This window comes from Sipha flava, unplaced genomic scaffold, assembly GCF_003268045.1.
Source record: "Sipha flava isolate LNK unplaced genomic scaffold, YSA_version1 289_pilon_pilon, whole genome shotgun sequence".
NCBI classification, from domain to species: Eukaryota; Metazoa; Arthropoda; class Insecta; order Hemiptera; family Aphididae; genus Sipha; species Sipha flava.
In genome coordinates this window covers 1-17,314 of record NW_020272960.1, presented here as the reverse complement: position 1 = coordinate 17,314, position 17,314 = coordinate 1, and the positions used below count along the sequence as shown (strand labels likewise).

The window sequence follows — 17,314 nt, the reverse complement described above, 5'->3', positions numbered from 1 at the left end:
TGTCGATGAGCTCAAATCTGTAGCACTTAGTAACTCTAAGGTACATGATAAGCTAAACCGTCTCAATATGACTGCTAAGGTTACCACTTCTCCTAATTTGAATACTGGTTCAAACAATCTACCAACTGCTTCACTCTCCAAGTTGAATACGGATACTCATTCTAGACAGCCTGCAATCCAATCGACTATTAGTCTATCCTCGTTCATAAAATTAAAATTTATCGTTGGCTCTCATAAAAGTGTATCCTCCAAGTTGTCATCAGTTCCGGTGCGGAGGCATACTGATATCTTTGTATCAAGACTTGAGCCATGTGTAACGACCACTATGCTTAAATCTGAATTATTCAATAGCTACTCAGATGTGACCATAAATAAATTAGTGACAAAACACCCATCATATTCTTCATTCCATGTACGCCTGCCTGCGAAGAAGCTTGATGATGTCCTCGAACCTTCATTCTGGCCTGATGGCGTAATGGTCAAACGCTTTTGGGGTCGTCTTACGCCGGAGATGATTCTAAGCGACACTCCAAAAAACTAATTTCTTCATGTACACCTACCTGTGATCCTCTTGTTGATATACACGCTTATAATTATAATAATAAGGATTATTGTTTATGTAGTGATTTATGTACTTGTAACCATATTCTCTTAGGTTTTTATCAAAATTGACGTGGTTTAAGAACCAAACTAAGTATTTTAAAATGCAATGTCGCTGTTTTTGACTATGTTTTTATCTGTATCACTGAAACATGGCTATGTGACAGCTTCTATGACAGTGAACTTGGTCTATCCAACTATATCATTTATAGATGTGATAGAAATAGTTTAACAAGTAATTTTTCTAGAGATGGTGGCGCTCTCATTGCCATTCGTAGTGACATAGTATCTAATTTAATTTACATTCCAGCTACTAATGTTGAACATCTATTTGTTAAACTTAGTTTTAATAACATCAACTATGTAGTGTGTTCAGTGTACTTTCCTCCCAATTGCCCGTTTTCTGCTTACGAGTCTTTTATTTCCGCTGTACAATCTGTTCTTCTCCTGCATCCAGAATGTGTATTCATTTTTTGTGGGGACTTCAATTTGCCAGATATTATGTGGTCCAACGATGATTTTGGTTTACTTTACAATACGGTTTCTAATCCCAGAGTTCAATGTATCCCCGATGCTTTTGCGTTCTTTAATTTTTTCCAACTAAATGATATTCAAAACTCTTTTGGTGTTGTCTTGGACCTTGTGTTCTCCAATGACAACAGTATCTATATATCTAAAGCCGTAACTTCAGCAGTACCTTGTGATCCTTACCACCCGGCTCTCGATATTTTGATAAAGTTGGACAAACTCTCCCCTTTACTTGATCGCTCCCATGATTATTATGACTTCCGCCGTGCTCCCTATTCAAAAATATGCGAATTCCTAAATTGATTTAATTGGTTGGAGATCATATTATCTCTCGACGTTGATGAAGCTGCTAAGGCAATTTATGACACCTTGCACTTTTGTATTTTAAACTTTGTTCCGAAAGTGTCTTATATACCCTCGACATTCCCGAAATGGTTTTCAAAAAATCTTAAGCATATTGTTTTAAGCAAGAAAAGAGCACATGCCAAGTTTAAAGCTTCACGCTGTCCCCTTGATTATGCACTTGAATTTTCTGCACTTCGTGCCTCTTACAAAACAGAATACAAGAGATGCCATACTGTCTTCTTGTCTGGCACTGAGTCTATGCTAAAGTCTAATCCCAGGTCGTTTTGGGACTTTGTCCGAGTTAATAAATCTAACAACGAAATTCCCCATTCAGTACATTTTGAGAATTTACAGAGCTCGGGTACAGAGTCTGTCTCTAACTTATTTTCCCATTACTTCAATACAGTCTTATGTTCCTCCTTTGTCTAATGACCATTCGTCTCCTTTTTTGTTCCATGACCTACCTAGCTCTTGCTCATTCAACATCGATGATGTTGACGCTGGTCTAGACGCACTAAAAAATATTATGTCCGTAGGCCCCGACGGCTTGTCAGGTGTATTCTTATACAATGTGAAATCTTCATTATGTTTTCCACTGTGGCTACTTTTTAAGCGTTCAATCGATAACGGAGTTTTCCCCTCTTCTTTCAAGATTAGCTCTGTCGCTCCTATTTTTAAATTTGGTGATGAGGCTGATGTCAAAAATTATAGACCTGTCTCTATTTTGAGCCACATACCAAACTGTTTGAACTTCTGTCTCGACCACTACTAATTTATTCGTTTTTAACAACTTTGTTTTGAAGGCTGTTGAAAAGCACATCCAAGTTGATGTTATTTTCACAGACTTTACTAAAGCCTTCGATAAAGTCGACCATGGCCGCCTAATCGAGATCCTATACAAAACTGGGTTCGGTGAACTATTGTTGTCTTGGTTCAAATCTTATTTGTCAGACAGAGTCCAGTGTGTAAAAGTGTTCGGATGCAAATCATCCATCTCAAAGATCTCTTCTGGAGTTCCACAAGGAGGACATTTATCTCCAATATTGTTTTCTTTGTATGTAAATGGCATCAAGGAAATTGTCAAAAACTATGAACTACTCATGTTTGCCGACGAATTGAAGCTCTTTAAGAAAATTGAAAACTTATCGGACTGCTCTACGCTCCAAAATGATCTCAACAAGCTGGTCTCGTGGTTTAATAATATTGGTCTTCAGTTTAATGTAAATAAATGTCATTTTTAAGATACCGCTTTCCTATTAACTATACTTACTCCATCAATGGTTCAAGTGTATCATCGGTATTTAGTAAGAAAGACTTAGGTATAATCTTTAATTACGATCTCAACTTTCACTCCCATACTGAAATGATATGCTGCAAAGCCTTAAAAACGCTTGGGTTTGTAATGCGCATACTGCTCATTGGTCCGTTCACTATTAGAGTATTCATCGGTCCTATGGGACCCTTATACGGTATCTAACTCCTATCAACTAGAACGTGTGCAGAGACGGTTCTTATCTTGCGTTGCTTTTGTCTTAAAAATAAATCATCCTCCCCACGACTATTTCTTAGTTATGCAGGAACTCAGCCTCATTTCACTGGCTGACAGGCGAGTTAACGCTAACATAGAGTTTCTGAATAAACTGGTTGATGGTCGTATAGATGCTCTCTCACTTCTCTCGTTAGTCAATTTCAAAGTTCCTTCCCGTACTACTAGATATCATGCTCCTTTCGTTGTTCCTGCGCACACTACCAACTATGGCAGAAATAATCCGTTAGAACGCATGATGCGGCTGGCCAATGAGAGCACCGTTCATCAAAACTGATATATTTATTATTATATATATTTATATTTGTTTTATAATCATTACTATACTTATTATTCCGTAATTATTATCTTATAAATTTAATTGTGTCTTTGTATTAATTATTTAAATTATATACTATTGTATTATGTTAAACTGTTGTAAAGGGCCCAGCCCGTTAACAAACAAATAAATAAATAAATAAATAAACGGCTGTCAAATATGACTTGTCAGTGTGACTAATCCAACTTTGTATAAAATTTCACGAGATTGTTATTTTTGTCATTTATATAATGGTGAAGGAATTTTAATTTTATTTAATTCTTGTTCAACTTTGCCTTTTTCCAACTATTTTGGGTTTGCCACCCTTGTCTAAACCTCCACTTATCTTAATTTTAAACATTTCTTACACACACATTAATGGCCCTCATATCATTCTCAATTGTATCCACCATCTCTTTTTTGGTCTTTCTTTTCCTTTTCTGAATTTATATTTATATAAATTAAATACAAACCAATTTGTTAAATTTGTTTTAAAAACAAAATTAAAAATATAAATATTTAAATAAAATTTAAAAAATATATTTACTGAATTTATATTTCAAACACATTTTTGGTATTAATAAATACAAAGACGATAAAATCGTCTTGTGTTTGGAAAACCGTTCTTTAAGTTGACTAATAAAATTATCATAGAATGGAATTGCAATTGCAATACGAAAATAGTCTTCAGGAATTTTGGTATCCACATTTATTCTATTTGTTGAACGACTTACTGACCTTGGTATTTTTATTTTTTCTTCCTCGTTCACGGATATGAACAATTGTTCTGATTTATTGAATATTTCTTTGAAATTTTCATTAATATTTGTTCGCATATCTTTCACTTCACTTCAACATGATCTACTGCTTCACTTAAATCACATTTCACCGACTGCAATATTTTACATAATGGCAAAGTTATAGAAAAAAAGTGTGGTCGCAGTTATCATACTTATTATAAATTCACTAGTTGTTACACACTTATATAACTGTAAAGCTTTACAATATATAAAGGTTTATATATTTCTGAAAATCTAAGCATACCATCATGATTTTCAACCCACCTAGTCTCACACATGGAAGTTAATTTTGTCCATTTAGTTTCAGGAAGAAATTCTTTTATTTTATTTTTTAATAATTCAGTTCATTTAGCCGATATTTTAATAAAATTTCCTACAGATTTTATTGTTCCAATACAATTTCGAATATGGTGAATGTTTGACGAATGAGTAAGTGCTAAATTTAACGAATGTGCACTACAGTGGACATAAAGTGCAGCGGGATGTACTTCTCTTATAACAGACTGTACTCCTTTAAAATTACCACTCATGGCTGTGGCGTCATCATAGCCTTGGCCAAGTAAATAGTCACATTTTATACCAAGATTTTTTAAAGTAACTAGAATTACTGTGGCCAAATTTTGACCAGTGGTATAATTTACCGGTACAAATTGTAAGAAGTCTTCTTTCAATACATAATTGTTGATTTCATTTTTTTTAATATTTAAATTATTTTCTAAATAACGTACACACAATGACAGCTGTTCAACACGCGATACGTCAGTAGTTAACTCGTCGACTAATACAGAAAAACATTTTGCCTGATTAATTTTGTTAACTAACTGGTCCTGTATAATTTTTCCACATATATTTATAAAATTATTTTTAATCATAGGACTTATATATGAAGCATTTAACGCTTGATTTTCAATGTGATATGTTAGATTTTTATCTTTACACGAAATGCGCATTCTCAATAATGCTTGGAAGTTATTGTATTATAATAATCATTGTAAGTAGGTTCAGAATTGTCTAAAGAGAGAGGTCCGTAATCGCTGGTACCGCGTAAAGCTATTTCTTCCCGCCCACAAATAATAATTGTTTGAATAATAGGAATTAATCTCTTTCTATTTTGATCAATTTGAATAGCATGCGCTGAATCTATTTTTTGAATAATATTTTGACGGTTTTGGAATAAACAGCTACAAAATTATCTGCGCGCATAGCATTTGATTTGTGAAATTCAGTTTTACTATGTTCATTAAATTTCTCAATCGCTTTTTTCCAGTTATTAAAAGGTTTTACAACTAATGTATTAAGTTTCTGGTGACTGCCTTTGCCACCAAATTCGCCACCAAATATAGCACAATATTTACAAACTGCACCTTGTTCACCAATTCTCGAATAAACAACACAAGGAAAACGCTTAATCCATCCCAATTGAAACTTTAAATTTTTTTTTAGATTTTTAGTTATTGGAAATTTGTAATTTTCATCTGGTGACAAATGATCAGTTAATAATTTAAATTTTATTTCATCACATACATTTTTACCGAAACAGTAGCCAATATCGTTTTCTTCAACTATTTGCTCCGTGTCCGATTTTAATATATTATTTTCGTTTGTTTGCAAATATGTGGGTGAATGACTAAATGATGGCTCAAGCGTGTGTAGTAAACCCAAGGAAACACGTAGTACATTTATTACTCATTGTCTTATTTACTCAATAATAAATGATGCTCACGTACAAATTACGTTGAGCAATTCTTATAACAGTTTTCCTTATTCAAGTGCACGTAGCCCAAATATGACATTGAAAGTACACATAAATATAGGTGCTTTATACATGTTAAGATTAGACTTAAGTTATTACTCTAAGTGCTCAGTACAGACACACGAACTCCTTTTTTTTTTTTTTTTTTACTTTTTTTTTTTATTAAGAAAGACAATTTACAATCTGTATACAATAATAATAGTAAGCAAATTTGATATATTTACATAGAATAAAGTAGCATGAATATCGTGTTGAGGAAGAAACCCAATGGTAACACCTCCAATACTAATTTAATAGGTCTCTACACCATTTAAGCTTTAGTCTGCGTGGTGGGTTTTTTGGGAGGGTGATGGTGGACATGTTTGATATTAGAGTATTGCTATGTGTGTTTAGATTTTGGTGGAAACGTTTGTACATGTTTTTTGCTAGTTCAGTGGTAGTTGTTATTTTTAAATCATTATGTAAGGATAAGTTTGAAACGTACCATGGGGCTTTGGTTATTAGCCGAAGTGCAATTGATTGAAAAGCCTGAATTGGCCTAATGTTTGAGGGCATGGCAGGACCCCAGATTGCTATTCCATAAGACCAGACTGGTCTTATAATTGACTTATATATAATAAGTTTGTTTTGGAGTGGTATTTTGGAGTTGAGGAGTGGTCGGAGGAGATGAAGTCTATTGTTCGCTGCTTTTCTTTTTTCTTTTAGGTGGGGACCCCAAGTCAGTCGTTTATCAAGTGTTATGCCTAAGTACTTTATTTCATTTCGGACAGGGATGAGAACGTTATTCATGAATAATTGAGGGCACTCACGGGGAGATTTTTTTAACGTGAAAGTAACTTGCACAGATTTATCTGTATTTATTTTAATTTTCCATTTTTTGGCCCATTCGTCGATTTTATTTCCATGATCCTGAAGTGCAGTTGAAACTAGGTTAGGATTTGAACTGGAGGAAAGAATAGCGGTGTCATCAGCGTATGTTGCAAGAAGGGTGTTATTAGATTGGGGGATGTCAGCTGTAAATATATTATATAGATCAGGGGATAAATCACTACCCTGAGGGACTCCAGCGTATATTGAGTGAGTAGATGAGATATCGTTACCCTGTCGTACGACAAATGAACGATTTTGTAGATAAGATTTAATAATAAGATAGTAAGGAGCTGGCATGAAGAGTTTTAATTTGTATAATAGGCCGTCGTGCCAGACTTTATCGAATGCTTGGGCAATATCTAAAAAAAGTCCGGAGCAGTATTCTTTGTTTTCGAGAGCAGTTGAAATTTCGTCAGTAAGACGATGAACTTGATGAATTGTTGAATGTCTATTTCGAAATCCAAACTGATTGTTTGGTATGATTTGGTTTTTTTGAAGGATGGGACGTATTCTTTTGAAGAGAGCTTTTTCGAAAAGTTTACCAAGAACTGGAAGTAAACTTATGGGACAGTATGATGAAGATAAATGTTTAGGTTTATTTGGTTTAGGTATAAGTATAATGACAGAAAATTTCCAGATATTTGGGAAGTGAGACAATCATAGCATGGAGTTATATATGTAGGTGAGCAATGTTAGAGTTTTGAGAGAGAGATTTTTTACGATTTTGTTTGTAATGAGATCATTTCCGGGTGCCTTACCGGGAGGTAATTTTTTAATTAAAGACTGAATTTCTCCAGGGGAAATGGGTTTTGCAGGTAGCGACATAGGTAATGGAGCTGATAAAAATAGTTGAATTTCGACTAATGAATCGTTTTCGGGAATGGTGCAAGAATGGGATTGAAATGTTTCGGCTAATTGAGAAGCAAAAATGTTTGCTTTGTCTTTATCGGTAATTGCTAGTAGACCGTTTTCTTGTCGGAGAGGTGGGATTTTTTCTCTATGCCTGGTGAGCCTTTTGGTTGCTTTTCAAAGAGAGCCGTTATTTGGTTGCAAAGATTTTATATGATATATAATTGAAACTGTTCAGATTTATGCATATGAAGTTTATATTTTAAAAGATTTGTTAAAAAATTAAAATTTTTTTTATGACTAGGCAATCTTGAATTTTGCCATTTTGCTCGAGCACGACGTTTATTTATTATTAGCTGTTTTATGTCGGCAGGTAGGCTTTTGGAAGAATTTATGATGTGAGGGTTAATAGGTGATGTGGCTTTAATGGCTGCTTGTTGGATTTTTTGAACGATATCTTTTGCAGCATTGTCTACGTCAGAATGGGATTTCAGTGCTACTTTTAGATTAATATTTTGGTCCAAATTTAATTTGAATTTGTCCCAGTCAATAGGTCCATTAGTTATAGAAGATCTTGAGTTTAATAACACGTCACCAGTTATAGATAAAAGTATGGGAGAGTGGTCACTTGATAGATCACAGATATTTTCAATGTTGGTATTTATATGATTGGGTATTTTGGAAATAAAGAAATCAAGAGTTTCGGGCAATCTATTCACATGAGTTGGCCAGTATGTAGGGTTCGGTGGGGAAATAAATGATAGGTGGTTTTTGATTAAGGATATGTGGAGAGTAGAACCCCTTTGGTTGGACGCTCTGCTTCCCCAAAGAGTGTGTTTGGAGTTGAAGTCACCACCCGCTAAGAATGAATGGCCTAGTAGTTGAAAAAACCTATTGAAGTCCTCGAAGTCAATTTTATAACGGGGTGGGCAGTAGACAGAGGCAATTTTTATTGGTACATTTTTAATTTGTATGGAAATAATTGTTGCTTGTATATGAGGTTCTTGAAAGCCTAGTAGTTCGTGGTGTTGTATATCAGAAGAAATAAGTATTGCGGTTAGGTTAGGCAGAATCGTCAGGATGGTCAGTTTTGTATAAGGAGTAACCGGGAATGTTAAAGTTTGTTTTTTGTGTGAAATGAGTTTCGATAATGAGGGCTATGTGAATTTTTTTTTCATAGAGTAAATTTTGCAATTCATTTTTGTGTTGGGATACACCATTTGCGTTCCACAGAAGTATTGTTAGTTTAGAAGCGGTTTTATGAATGTTAATCATTTTTTAGGAGAACTTTGTTTATTACTGTAGTAAGAAGTGTGATTAGTGGGTTTATAATAGATTTAAGCTCACTTATAAATGAGCTTAGTTGATTCGTTAAATTTAAATCATTATTGTTTTGTTGAGGTTGATTATTAGTATGTAGATTTTGAGTGACTTTGGAATAAGTTTTGCGTGTATTATTTGGTTTATTTGGGTTTTCATAATTAGAAGTATTACCAGTGGGTTCTTGTACATTATTTTTAAAATTTGTATTATTATGACTAGTCTTCGCTTTTGTTGTAAGAAAGGATTTGCGTTTGGATTGAATGTCTTGGTAAAAGGGACAGCCACGGTAACTGGCAGGATGCTGGCCTTCACAGAGAACACATTTGGGTGGATGATCAATTGGTTTTTGACAATTTTCAGTCAAATGAGAATCACTGCATTTAACACAGCGTGGTTGGTGATTGCAATATATTTTCGTGTGACCGAAATTTTGGCAATGTTGGCATTGTATTAGATGTTGACGGGGACGAGGTTCTTCCACTCTAATTTTTGTAAAACAGATAGTAGATAACTTGAAAATTTCGGAGTTGTGTTGGTCAGGTTTCAGATCGACAAAGAAAAGAGGAAGTGGCTTTTTTGTTTGCCATTGAAGAACATTGATTACTTGGACTGCTGTATAACCATGCACTTTAAGTTCATCTTTTATGTAATTTATATCAGTAGTGTGGTGCAATTACGGATAACCACACGGAATGGTTTTTCTTGTTGAAGTTGATAAGTATGAAAATTAACGTTTTTTTCTTTTAATAAGTGTATTACATTTCTGTACCCGTCAGGAGTGAATGTTTGAAGTTTTAATTCATTTAGATTACTTTTGCAGTTAAAATCATTAGAACCAATTGCGGTTTTTATCGCGTTACAAAAACCATTATAATTTAAACTTGATTTAATAAATATGGGAAGTGGAACATGGTTTTCGGTTTCGGATAAATTAATATTTGGTTGATCAGTTTCCATACTATTCTTATCGTCATCAAGAGGTTTTAGCACGGTATAATTATTTAGTGGTTTGAGATGGGTTGCGGCTGATTGATTTTGTTTGGGAGATAAGCTAGTAGAGGTTTTTTGTTTTTTGTATACATTTGGTGATTTGGATTCGACTGTTATCCAGTCGGTGTCGTAATTATTTCCGTCATTTGCGTTATCGTATTGGGATAAGCTTGCATTGGCTGTTTTTAGAACGGTGTTGCGATTTACTATTTTAATTGGTGTTATCGGTGTATTCTTATCTGTTTTATTTACAACGGCGACCGGTGAAGCCGGCGGCGATTTATTATTACGTGACATGATATGATGTAACCAGCACTGCCCGCAGTGAATATAGGTAATTAATTTGAGTGGATATTACCTGTGGGGGGGGGGGTTGTTAGACCCCCAAGTTAGATCTTCTTCGAAAGTTTGAATCGATGATTTTTTACGTATTGAATGATAATAATTTGAAAAAGATCGATGAATTACACGAGTATAAATAAAAATAACGAGAGCGTAATTGACACATGCGTACACAATGACTGCACACGAGCTAATCACGAACTCCTATGGAGTGTTTATTATCGTTGTGTCTATAATTTTAAACAATTAAACCATTTTTCTTTGTTGTATTCGTTTAATAAACATTTTATACGCATTTTCAACTACGGTGTCGTAATATTTACAACATTCCTTTCCTTTTCAAACCCACGTTGGAAACTACGTAGCTGCACCGTCGTAAAAGAACCGTTGTTCGCAGCAGTGACAGAGTTGCGCACTACAATTTTGGTGTCAGATGTGGAGTGTTTCAACCATCAGGTCGATTTCCAACGACTTGTGGCCCACCGACGGACTAGCTGCCGAGTTTGACGACCAACAACAAAAAGAAAAAAAAACTAAAGTCTAGGTGAACTTGGTCACACGAGCAGTTTATCAATCAAACTATCGTGTCGAATTTCTGAAGTCTCCATCACACCAGCACAAATGAACGTGCAACATTTGTAAGTTACTTGAATTATATATTGATTGCATGACGTCGAGTCCAAGTGTAGATTGGAAAATAATTGAATATAACGCAGAAAATTTAAAAATAAAAATGGCAACCGTAGAAACAATTAGCCTAGGTAGTGCCATAAAATCTATTCCAAGTTTCGAGGGAGGTAGTGAATCCGAGTTAAAAGTATTTGAACAAAAATGCGAATTTTTATTAGAAAACGTAACAGATACTAACATACCTAAAATACTAAAGGAAATTTTATCTGAATTAAAAGGACGAGCTTTTGACGCCGTCAGATATAGGGAAATAAACACATGGGAGGAACTTAGAAAACATTTTCGAACTATTTTCGGGGCGTCACATTCCACCACATTTTTACAAAACCAATTAAACTCGATAAGACAAAATAAAAACGAATCTATTACTAGTTTTTCCGGGAGAATTGAAAAAGCTTACAATGAGCTTACGCATGTTTCAACTTTAAACAAGTCACCGGAAGAGGCCGCCATTATCACTAAAACAATACAAGGGCACGCATTAAATGTATTTATCTCGGGAGTATCATATTCCATACGAATTATTCTAAAGGCTAGACAAGTAACCCATCTCGAGAAGGCAGTTTTTATAGCAATTGAAGAGGAAAAATCGTTTTATTACGAGCCACCGTTTTCAACGAATAATCACGGGAATAACAAAAGGAAAACCATTAAATGCAATCGTTGTGGGAAAATGGGGCATTACGCGAATGAATGTCGTACAAGCGCGCATAAAATACCGAATTATCGTAACCCGACGTATGACCAAGATTCTAAACTTGAGGTTAAACAGGAAAATACTGGAGACGTTAAGGTGTGCAAATATTGCAAAAAACCAAACCACGATATAAGTGAATGTACGAGTAGGAAACGAATTTACAATGAGAAAAAAGAGAACAAAAGAACACTTCTAACGAAACGAAAAACCGTACTATAGACGAATATAAAGATAATAACAATATTCGGGTGATCGCAGGAAATTCGGAAATAGTCCCACCGGGGCTTAACCATAAATTGATAAAGTTCGAGGAAACATTATGTCCGTTAAATGGTCCAACCATTAGCTGTGCCTCTATCAACTTTTTGGATTATCAACAAACGTTTCTAATAGATACGGGTGCTAATAAAAATCTTATAAAAATATCGAAACTACAAGGCGGATTAATAATAAATGAACAAAACAAAGGAGATCTTAAAGGTGTAAATCCTTTTCCCGTAGAAACCATAGGAACTATTGACATGATGATTAGTATTCAAGGACGAGAATTTAAAGACGTTTCGATATAATTTTCGACGATTTTCCAATCAATCAGGACGGTTTGCTTGGTTATGAATTTTTGGAATGTGGTTCCATGCACATAGACTTCGAAAATAAGTTATTGAGAATTCCGTACATGATTAAAAATGACCAAAGTGTTATAATACCACCACGAAGCAATTGTGTTATAACAATAAACGCAGAAGAAGCAGTAGGTCATGACATAATTGCAATTCAAAAACAAGAAATAAACGAAGACGTGATAATTGCTAATAGCCTCAGTCCTGTGCACGGAAATAAAATCGTAAGTAATATCATAAATATTTCAGAACAACCATTCGTGATTGATGAGTTGTCCACTGAAAATTTACAATGGGAACCGTACTCCGATCACGTGTTTTTCATTAATAGCGACCGTGAAGCACAAGCACTGGGTACGAAACGTGTCAAGGACACGACGGATCGTATAAAAATGTTAAACGAAGCTATTAACACCGACGACCTAAACAACGAGGAACGTGACAGTATTATTGATTTGTGTAATAAGTATTCGGATATATTCTTTTTGGAAGGTGATTGTTTAAATTCGACAGATGTGGTTAAACATTATATTAACACACCGCGTTGCGTAAAACCCATAAATATCCGACCTTATAGATTACCATGGGCATACCAAGAAAAAATCGAGAAGCAGATCAGTGATATGAAACAAAGCTATATTATTAAAAACTTAGTTTCACCTTTTAATTTTCCACTCGTGGTAGTTAAAAAAAACCAGGCACCGATGGACAGCAAAAATTACGTGTTTGCGTCGATTTTAGAAAACTAAACGAGGTCACTGAAAATGAAGCATATGGATTACCTAACTTAGTGGAAATATTAGAATCGCTTGGATCATCTAAATACTTCTCAACGCTGGATTTAGCAAGCGGTTACCATCAGATAAGCATAAACAGTGACGACACATATAAGACCGCGTTTTCGACCAAATCTGGACATTACGAGTTTCTACGAATGCCGTTTGGATTAAGTTCAGCACCAGCGACATTTTCAAGAGCGATAAAATCAGTTCTAACCGGATTGGAAGAGTTATGTACAGCATACCTGGACGATATCGTGGTACATGGGTCAAGCTTACGCGACCATCAGAATAATTTAGGAAAAGTTTTTGATCGACACGTACGCATAAGCTACAATTGCAACCCAGGAAATGTACATTTCTAAGAAAAGAAGTATTGTATTTAGAACATATTATAAATGAAAACGGAGTATCACCAGATCCAAACAAAATAAAATGCATCCAAAACTTTCCCAAACTAAAAAATACGAAAGACATAAAATCTTTTCTGGGACTGTTTAGTTACTACAGGAGATTTGTAAATAATTTCGCGAAAATGGCGAAACCACTAACAAATCTATTGAAAAAAGATACACCATTCGTTTGGGACGACCTATGTGAACATGCCTTTGAAGAACTAAAGAAAGCGCTAATAAGCCCACCGTTATTAATTTACCCGCAATGGGAGAAGGGACAATTCAACTTAACCACGGACGCCAGTATTTATGCAATAGGAGCCATACTTTCTCAAGGAAAACCAAATGAGGATAAACCTATTGCATATGCAAGTAGAACTTTAAACAAGGCGGAGACTAACTATAGCGTCAGAATTGTTGGCCATTATGTGGGCCGTCAAGCACTTCAGACCTTACCCTTATGGTCGGAAATTCACGATTATTACGGACCACCGACCTTTAACTTACCTGTTCAATCTTAAAGACTATTCGTCTCAATTGATGAGATGGCGACTGCAGTTAGAGGAGTATGATTATGAGATTAAATATCGCGCCGGGACTTTAAACACCAACGCAGACTGTCTATCTAGGATACATGTTATAAAAGTTACGGACAACAACAGCAGTGAATACGAGTTATTCACAAAAGCTGAAGAAAAACCGATATTTAATTCACAAATACTCGAAATTGAAGGTAGTATTAAAAATGCAGACCAAACTGATAACTTAATATTACCGATACCAGAGAATCTAATTATTACTCAAACAGCCATACGGGACGTTATCGATAAAAATAAAATAGATTTAACAGGAAAAAACAACATAAATGACAAATTTATTAAATACGACATAGATGGAAGAAACATAATATTCTACAAAATCAAGCCTTCACACTTGAGCGAACTAACCCCTGAAATTATATTATCTGCAATTTCCGAAATAAGAAAATTTTGTGAGGAAAATGGGATAAAAGTTTTTTCTACAACTCGATTGGAAGGATTGACCACGTTAAGCGGTTTCCAAAGGGTCCGAACTATGTTTATATACCAATTTAAAAATTCAGGAATCACCGTAAAAATTTTTAAGGAACAACAATTTTCGGAATCAGAAAAGAAGAAAATCATTTACGAATTTCACGACACACCAATCGGGGGACATTCGGGAGTATCACGTACAATCAAAAGGATGAACTCACAATACTAGTGGAGAAACTTGAAAAAGGATGCGAAAGAATATATAAAAAATTGCAACTTATGGCAAAAAAATAAAACAAACAAGGCCATGACACAACCAATGCTAATTACGACTACAGTGACAAAACCTTTTGAACGTATCTGTTTAGATATCGTCGGCTCATTGCCAAAAACTCTATCGGACAACGAATACATACTTACTATGCAGGACGAGTTAACACGCTATGCCATCGCAGTAGCCTTGAGGGCTACCGATGCAGAAACAGTAGCACAGGCGTTTATCGAATGTTTCGTATGCAATTATGGTATACCGACATCGATATTAACGGACTGCGGGACGAATTTTTTATCGGACATTTTCAAAAAAATGTGCAAACTTTTGGGGATAAAGAAATCAAAAACCACTCCGTGGCACCCACAGATTAACGGATTTTTAGAACGATCACATAAGACATTAAAAACGTACTTACGAAATTTTGTAGACAAAAACAACAACTGGGACCGATTAATATGCATATTAATATGCTATGCAATGTTCTGTTACAACACGACAATCCATACGTCTACAGATTATACGCCGTATGAACTGGTTTTTGGTAGGAAGCCTCAGATTCCTTCTAGCTTTCATCAAAACCCGGAAGCACAGTATAATTACGACAATTACATTTTTGATCTAAAGCGAATTATGCAGGAAACGCATAAAATAGCTCGCGAGAATATAATTAGGAAGAAAAATGACAACAAAAAGTACTATGATCAGAAAGTGAATGAACAGGAGTTACATGTAGGAGATAAAGTATTAATAAAAAACCAAAATAAAAAAATACTCTAGAACAAAACTGGTTAGGTCCATTTGAAATCACGATGACCCACAACAACGAAAACATAACAATTAAAAAAGGGAGAAAGGATTACCGTATACACAAAAATATGGTAAAGAAATTTTTCGAAACAGAGTAATTTAAAAAAAAAAAAAAAAAAAACTCTCCAAAACTTTAGTCACTAATCATTAATTATTATTATCATTTTCAAAAAAAAAAAAAAAACATAGTAATAACGAATAACAATAAATTAAATGTATTATAGATTACTCAAAATAATTCTACTGAAATGTGTAACCGGACAACTACAGTTCAGCGATGAACAACTACTGCAACAATCAGGAATTTACTTTGAAAATCAAGGACCTATAAAAATCATAACTACGAGATGGGAATTAACCGCGTTTTTGGAAATCACATATTTTAAGACACAGTACGAAACTATTAGAAAATACGTAGAACTAGCACAAGGGTTTTGCGACAACTTTAGTAGAATTAATATAACAAAAAGTCATTGTGACGAACTGTATATAACTCTTAGGGACCTCGCAAGGAAAATAGAGTTAAAAGAAAGACTTCTTTTCGAATCAATAGGTTTGCCACACAGGAGTAGAGACAGGCTAAAATATTATCAATAGTAGCCAAAGCGCCACAAATACTGTTCGGCATTTGTGATATAAATTGTTTCACAAACTCTAACGAAAAAATTAACGAAATGAAAAAAACCGGTTTTAAAGAGACTAAACTATTGGAAAGTAGAATAAAAATTTTGGAGATATCGCAGGAAAGGGAATCGGAAAATATTGTAACGAGTTTAGACGCAATATACGAATTAAAATCCTGGACTGAAGAAGTGAAAATAAGAAACCGAATTTTACAACATTTCGTACGGATTAACATATTAATAAATCAGTGTACTTTTGAAACAAACACCTTGTGTGAAATAATCCAACTCGCTAAATTAGGTCAAATACACCCAAGTCTATTTACCAAACAAGAACTAATAAACCAACTAAGAGATATTAAAGTTAGCATACCGAGCGGTACAGATTTACCCATAGATTTAGATAGGGGGGATCCATACGAATTACTTGGACTCTCGGATATAATCATATATTATTCAGATAACAAAATAGTATTTAAGATTAACATACCATTAGTATATCAACACACACTAACACTCTACCACTTAATCCCTAAACCTATATGTATTTTAAATAATTGTATATATATTAAAACTAGCTATAATTTCTTAGCAGTAAGTAGATCAAAAGAATATTACGCTACTTATGATGAACATGAATCTTCTAAATGTAAGCGTGCACATGAGTTTCTTTTATGCCCAGAAATTAACCCACTACATCCTAAATTGAGTAGGCCAATTTGTGAAATCCAATTAATACAGGACCCTCGGGAGGTTCCAAATAATTGTGAAATAATGCAATTTAAATTGGATACATCCATTTATCATAAGTTAACATATAAAAATAAATGGACGTTACCAACGGGGAAAACATATTATCACGTTCAATAAAGAAAAACAATTCACAAATTACAAATTAAACGGGGTAGGAGTAATTTCACTCAATGGAACATGTAAAGGGTTTGCCGAACGGGACATACTCATTCCTGGAGAAGTGAACAACCTGGAAGAATACACAGACTTTATACCTACATCTAAAATATCATATATAGAAGAACATTTAAAAACACAAATAGACAACACTGTTTCACAGGACAGGTATGTCAAAAGTAATCAAATATACGACCTAAACGAAATAGCAAAACCTATAAGTTATGTCCAAATCAAGAGAGAAATAATTTTTAATAATTTTT

At 34.4% G+C, this 17,314-nt stretch overlaps 1 protein-coding gene across 1 annotated transcript; it reads right to left on the bottom strand.

Moving 5' to 3' along the window:
• Window positions 1-4,461: 4,461 nt before the first annotated feature.
• LOC112685739 (zinc finger MYM-type protein 1-like) lies at window positions 4,462-5,067 on the bottom strand. Its single transcript, XM_025557708.1, has one exon. It carries the CDS (start codon window positions 5,065-5,067, stop codon window positions 4,462-4,464), a length of 606 nt encoding a protein of 201 aa, XP_025413493.1.
• Between the last annotated feature and the right edge of the window lie 12,247 nt (window positions 5,068-17,314).

Excerpts from the sequence above, each read along its gene's own strand:
- LOC112685739 (XM_025557708.1), bottom strand. The coding sequence starts at position 5,067 with ATGCGCATTTCGTGTAAAGATAAAAATCTAACATATCACATTGAAAAT.